Source organism: Pristis pectinata, chromosome 18, assembly GCF_009764475.1.
Source record: "Pristis pectinata isolate sPriPec2 chromosome 18, sPriPec2.1.pri, whole genome shotgun sequence".
NCBI classification, from domain to species: Eukaryota; Metazoa; Chordata; class Chondrichthyes; order Rhinopristiformes; family Pristidae; genus Pristis; species Pristis pectinata.
Window position 1 is genome coordinate 24694432 of NC_067422.1, and position 7302 is coordinate 24701733.

The window sequence follows — 7302 nt, forward strand, 5'->3', positions numbered from 1 at the left end:
TAAATTTGGCACCTTATTGAGACTTAACTAACAGGTAACATGCATTAACTCAGCACAAACAAGGGAGGTAGAAAATAATTGCCTCATGCTGTAGCAGCCGAGAGGCAAAAAGTGTTACCTCTGTCCCAGGGAACTAACATAATTTATAAATAACCAGAATTAAAGTTTGTGATTGCTAAGAAAATGCAAGCAATTGCATTGAAAGGGAAATTAATTAATGGTGAATAGAACATTTGATAATAAGTACATCTTCCACAGAATGATTGTCTAATCCATATACCGTCAGCATTATTTGAAATGATATTTTCTGTTATTTCAGCAAATAAATATAACACAAATCAAGATTGACAAAGTACAGATAATTGGAGTCAATAATACCACATTTGCAGTTTGTCTGGACCAGGATGAGAAAAAAGTTATTCAAAGTGTAACCAGGTAGGTGAATTGTTTCATCACTTTCACCTCTGTTATTTATTCAAATTTATTTTAATATATTAAACAAAGCTGTGGTCATACTGTGATGGTTTGTTATTACTTTTGCTCATATATAACATTTCATCATAATGTAGCTACAGTTTTGTAGGCAATTGCATCCTTTTACAAACACAATAAGTAGCTAGTCAATCTATTTTCTGGGGTATTAATTGAAACAGTGTTGACCAGAACAAGTCCCTATCCTTCCTTAAATGTGTCATGGGATATCTAACATCCTTCTGTAAGTTAGTTTCACTCCTTCGAGAGAGGACCCCTGGAGTATTGCAATAACCCTTTCTCTCCTAGTTCTGTTCTGGATTGCTAGCCTCACTTATATGCAGTGAGGCCTGCATCTTTTGCCTTCTAATACAAGACAAAAGTGCTGTCCACTGAGATGTGACCAAAATCAGCCTTCAAGGCTGTAGAATTAGCTGAGGCAGCTTTTCCACTTTATTCCACAATCTCCAGTGTTCGATTTGCAAGCTGTTACATTATCTTTAACTTCATACATTGCACTTCTGTTGATCAGAATCAATACAATGTTCTTGCTTTGGCATGTGAGTGTTATTTTAGTTTTGCAGTTTAAGGATGAAATGATGTTAATAAATGATAAGATCGGCACTTGTGGGAGCCCGAAACTACAGGTCAAAAAAAAAGATCAAAAAGAATTTAGAAAACTTTATTTAAGAGAGTGATTGGAATCTGAACATACTTTACACCTCTGAGATGCCATAAAGGCAATTCACTACTTAAAAATGATCATGTAGTTCCAAAAAGAAGTAGTTAGAACTGTGACATGTATTTAGCTTTTTCTGCATTTATCTCATGTTATATCTAACTAAGGAGTGTTTACTGATATCATTAAATGCCTGATCACAATGAGTACATATAACATATATAAAATATATAAATGTAAACTAGTTGTTGGTCTACTATTTGCTCAACATTATGTACAATTGTTGCACTTTTGAAGGACCAACTGGTCTCTCTTAATTTCACTAAATGAGTTGGCACCCTGTATCGTATTGGGACATTCACAAATATATGAACAGTGATAGGTAGGAAAAGGTCATCTATCCCATCTAGAGTGCTCTGTATATCACACATATGTACTTTCTAGCCCACCAACAATCACGTGACAAGTGAAAATGCTGTCATACATAAGCATCTTCAAAAGAAGTTAAATGTTGCTGGAAGGTCAGAAAATCTTAGGTGAAACTGTATTAAATTATTAGAGCAGTAAAATCTGTAGCATATTGGTTTAAAATATGCCTCTTTTTCTAGTTTGGATCCTTTATTTTAAATGAAATGTTATTTATCTTTCTTTTGTTTAGATGTGAGGTGTCCGTATGTTATAAACCCGAAGACAGGATGCCTGAGAAACTGAGCAAACACACTTCATTCCAGAAGTGGCCGCATCCATCAAAGTCCTACTCACTTCTCTGTCTTCCAATCGTAACCTTCAGTGGAGCTTTACCATAAGGATGGCAGATGATGACTCATTATCCCTACGGACCGAAAATATGGCCAAAACAATGGACCTGATTTTATATTTTGGTCTGGCACTGTTACAACTATTTATTGCAATCAGTATATATATATTTTTTATTGGGCCTTAAAAAAGGTATCAAGTGAAATAGAAAGGCACTGCCAATTGAAGTTGAGCTCCAGCTGGTAGAAATGGCACCACATAGGCTGTTTAATAGCCATTGCTAACGAGGCTGCTTGGGAAGGGAGAGGGAAAATGGTTCCTTGATAAGTGGTGGCTATTTGTTCCAGAAACTGTTTCAGAAAATGAAACTTTAAGTGTCATGGCAAAAGCTAGCTCATACCTCAACTTAAATGCAAAATGACCCATCCCCTTTTCATATTGACACACTGAAGCAGATGGTGCATCCAGAGGTCATTAGGTTAATTGAGTAGTTTAGCTAATTTAGAATTAGATGAGGATAAGAATTTGGTGCAGAGGAAAAAAGGTGCTTCTTTTCATCTTTAACACTTATAAGCAATTAGTGTGTAAAACAAAATTATATCGAAAAAGCTTAAAGGTAAATACTTAAAAATTTTAAATATGTAAGGATGAAAGGTTAGGGTATCTAAGCTACATTTCACAATACACAAGATTTTCCATTAGCATCACTGAAATGAGGTAAATTTCTGGACATGGTGATACTGCAGGACAGTAGCTAGTGATTGGTTATTGAGTAAAACAGATTTATCAGTCCTTTTGTGAGTAAACATTAAGAAATTTATTTTTCATAGGTATTGATATCAAAACTGCACATGGTACTCCAGGTGTTGCCTCACTAAAGTCCTCTTCAATTGTAGCAACTTTTTCTCACTTTTGTACTCTAATCCTCTTGCAATAAATGCCCACACACCATTTCCCCTCCTGAGTTGCTTGCCTCTCTTCCTAAGATCTTTTACCTCAGCACCACTTTCTTGCACTAACTACATATCCATGAATAGGAGTGATCTACTGACCACCAAATATTGGAAAATAGGTGGAGCAAGAAAAATACAAATAAATTGAGGACATGTATTAAAAACACAGAATAGTAAAAATAATTTGAATTATCCTGAAATTAATCGTCCAGATCAAATGGTTACAGGGATAAAGGAAATTACTTCCTACGATGTGTAGAGGACTCCTTTTGAACTCAATATTTTAATCACCAAAAAAGGGAGATTTTATTATAGGATTGAGTGAAGGGGAACTTCTCAGTAATAATCACCATAATATAATAGATTTTTAGATAATAATTCAAAGGATGTAAGTACAATGAAGACTCAATGGTTGATAGGCTGACCATGAGGATCTATTATATTAAATTATAAAGGGACATAAAATGATAAAAAAATTCTGCAGCACAAAAATTTTAAAAGAGTTAGGATGGGTATAAAATCAAATTGATTAGAAGGACAAATATTACAGGTAAAGATAGTGAAATGGCAGAAATATTAAAAAGTAACTTGGGTTCAGTATTGGCCCAAGAGACAGATCACATTGTCATGACGTTGGAAGGCAAGATTAGAATTAATATAATTACATTTAATATAGAAAGAACAATAATATGAAATGAAATAATCAAAGTCAAAGAGAAAAATCCTTTGATCCAGACAGAGTGCATCTCCAAGCAATCTTTTTAAAACAATCCAGCGAATAGTTAGCAGAGACATCAAGGTAATACTTGATTAAAAAGTGATGTATGCCAGAAGACTGGCAGATAGCTAACCCAATATGCATATTTAAGAGGGGAGATGGAGCATGTCCAGGCAACTATTAGTGTCACGCTATTACAGCGCCAGTGACCTGGGTTCAATTCCGGCCGCTGCCTGTGAGGTAGTTTGTACATTCTCCCTGTGTGTCTGTGTGGGTTTCCTCTGGGTGCTCTGGTTTCCTCCCACATTCCAAAGACGTACAGGTTAGGAGCTGTGGGCATGCTATGTTGGTGCCGGAAGCGTGGCGACACTTGCGGGCTGCCCCAGCACGCTCTCAATAACGCAAAAAGACACATTTCACTGTGTGTTTCGATGTACATGTGACTAATAAATAAGTATCTTACATGTTGTAGACCAGCAGAGGAAACATAATAGAATTCCCACTAAAAGAGAAAATTGAAAGATAGTTAGAAATAAATATTTCAATAATGAAGAGAGAGCATGGATTTCATGAGGAAAGTCTAGTCTTATCAATCTCAATGAATTCTTCAAACAGCTGAGAGATGGAGTACTTAAAGGTAGTGTAGTTAATCTAACATATGAAGGTTTCCCAAATGGCTTCAAGCTACCTTATAATAGATTGATGTATAAGGTCAAAGCATCTATATTAGATTTTGGAATTAAAGATTTGTTATAAAATTTATGGATGACACCATGTGTCAATAATAGCAGTGGTGGTGGATTAGTGGAGGGTAGTGTGGTTTGGGGTAGTAGCTGTTACAGAAGAGATAATGATAAATTAAAAGAGGGTATTCATAGATTTGCAGAATGGGAATATTAATCAGTAAATTAAGCGAAACACAGATACTAATATGAATAAGGAGGTTACAACTCATTTGGAAAATTAGTACTTGTATAGGTGGTGAACCATTGGGACCTGGGAGTATAAATACAAAATTCACTAAATAAAGCAATGCTGTTATTAGAATCATTAAAAGTACCAAACCAGGCACTACGTTTTTTGTTTCTCAATGGATATCACTGAAAGATAGAGAAGTCATGCTCAGCTTATATTAAACCTTGGTGAGGCTTCACCTGGAGTATTGTACACAGTTCGGGTCTCTACATCATGGAATGAATATAGAGACACTGAGAAGGATAAATAAATGATAACCAAAAATGTAAAGTTATATCGTGATAGGTCGAGCATTCTGGGTCTCTCTTCAATTGAAAAGAGAAACCCAAAGTGGGACTCATTGGAAGTCTTTAAAATTATGTCAGATTTTGTCAGAGTAGATGCAGAGAGTGTTTCCACTTTATGCGGAATCAGATAGGAAACACACTGGAAGCATCTTCAGGCAAAGAATGCTAAGCATGTGGAATTCATTTCCACACAGTGTAATTGAAGTAAACTATACAGATTTAAGGGGAGGCTAATAAGTAAATGAAAAAGAGAGTTAGAAGAGGGAGGTTATTGGGGGCATGAATCAAGCATATTGGCATACACTGCTTCTGCACTCTACATTCAGGGCAATATTACATGGTGCAGATTCTAGCCTGGAATTCCTCACATTGGCACTGTGCAGGAAGTAGACACCTTAAGCAGAGGAATGATAAAAATGTGGTTGTGCTATTCTGTAAAACTCTTATGAAACACATTGCATATGATTGCTTTGGTGATTTTGGGCAATGCCTAGAATAGTTGTCTGTCCTTTTGACTAGAGAATGAAATGTGAAACTATGATTGTGAGAACAAGAGCTAAGTAAAAATGATAATGAACACAAATTATTACCTCAGTAAAGGACACCTTTCTAGTATAATACAAATAATGCATGATAAACACGATATTATTGTGTTTATCATGCACGGTAGCATAGCGATTAGCATGAAGCTATTACAGCACCAGCAATCGGGGTTCAATTCCCATTGCTGTCTGTAAAGAATTTGTGTATTCTCCTCGTATCTGCGTGGGTTTCCTCCAGGTGCTCCAGTTTCCTCCCACATTCCAAAGACGTACGGGCAGGTTAACATGGGTTTAAATGGGTGGCGTGGACTCATTGGGCTGGAAGGACCTGTTACTGTGCTGTATAAATAAAGAATTTTTTTAATTGCCCAATATTCTCATTCAACGTAAATATATATCCACTTGATATATTGTATTAAATTTTACAGCTTCCTAAATACATGGACTTAATTTGAGGTATCCAGGCACCCAGTACAGAATCCCTTTGTACTGATTGAGTCACAAAGTATAAACAAAGAATGCTGCAGGTAATTTTCACTGTACAATCAAACTCCCATGAAAGGCATCTTTTTTGAATGAGGGTAGGTCTTGACTTTGTACAATAACAAATTTGGTGAAACAGCAACATACTTAATGTCTCTCCCATTTTCATTTATATCCAAGTGAATTAGTCCAATAAACCAATTAGGCTTCAGTTCAATTACTGTGCTTTAAATGAACTCAGGATAATTAATACTAGTTCTTGTGTTAAAGATTTTAAATGGCCCACTGAGTTGCTGAGGTGGATTAAAATGTTTGGGGAACTAATGAGGCATATACCAGGATTCAACTGTGCTGGCGAGTAAAACTAACCAGTATTCTTTCATAAGACTACTTCTTGCCTTTATAGAATTATTTGTATTACTTTTGTACAAACATGTCACTGATGATGAGTCAAGTTACTTCAATTTCCTTTACTATTTATAAATGCAAACAGAAGTTACAGCATTGAAATAATTTACTGTCTGTGTTAAAAGTGGTACTGCACTGAGGAATTGTGCCAATTTTGTGTACTTCCCAGCACCATTATTCTGTCATGTAAGAGAAAATCAGTTCAAGAGAAAACTATGGAGCACTGAGAGGGGCTGATGCAGTGAGAGGGATAGGGAGAATCAGCCTGAAGTTGATAGAAATGGAATTGAGAGCAACAGAGTATGGGCATCAAGGGAAGAGGCAAAGAAAGAAGGGATAGCAGGTGATAGGGGATGTTGGATAAGTGATTAGACTAAGGATCTGGTTTGGTGGGAGGGATTGGGGTTGGGGGGGTGGGAGGGTGGAGAGGGAAGTCAAGCACTCAGTTGGAGGCCCAATTGATATTGGCTATGAGGGATGAGGATGGGGATTTGAGTGAAAGTGAAGTAACATTTTTAAGGAGGACAACCTAGAAAATCAATGACTCAAATTTGCTAGTTTTGGGTTAAGTAAGTCTGGTCCCCTTTATTTAAAAAGAAACAGTCCTGAATTCTCCAGTTAAGTCATATTCTGGAGGAACTAGAATAAATATTTGAAATCATGAGAGTTGTAATTGCACATAGCAACTGGATTTTAGATTAAATTCCATTGCGTAGCACAAAAAACAACTTTGTGCTATGTAAAAGAATTTCTAGCCCAATGATTTGTTTTATGTCAAGAGGAAAATTTCTTGGTAGCAAAATCAGGACTGCATTCTTTAGATATACAACAAGCAAACAAAATCTTCCCTTGTTGTCTCTAAAGCTTTGCACCTTCCTCCAATTAGTTTTTTCTAATAACTTGTGTCATCATGACAACTGATTATATTAGAATTTTATAAAATATTTTGAATATGAATGTCACTCTGGAGCTCATTTAAAAATGATCTTTATATTGTATTTTTTAACCTGGAGTTTGGAGGTTCCAAAAG

General features: G+C 35.9%; 1 protein-coding gene across 1 annotated transcript in view; it reads left to right on the top strand.

Annotated features, from left to right (window-relative positions):
* Positions 1-6639, top strand: part of pik3r5 (phosphoinositide-3-kinase, regulatory subunit 5) — a 97057-nt gene extending 90418 nt beyond the window's left edge. Inside the window, exons 19-20 of the mRNA XM_052033187.1 lie at positions 320-435; positions 1809-6639. Coding sequence (XP_051889147.1) covers positions 320-435; positions 1809-1956 — 264 coding nt within the window. The 3' untranslated portion in view covers positions 1957-6639. The remainder of the gene's footprint in view (positions 1-319; positions 436-1808) is intronic.
* Positions 6640-7302: the final 663 nt, after the last annotated feature.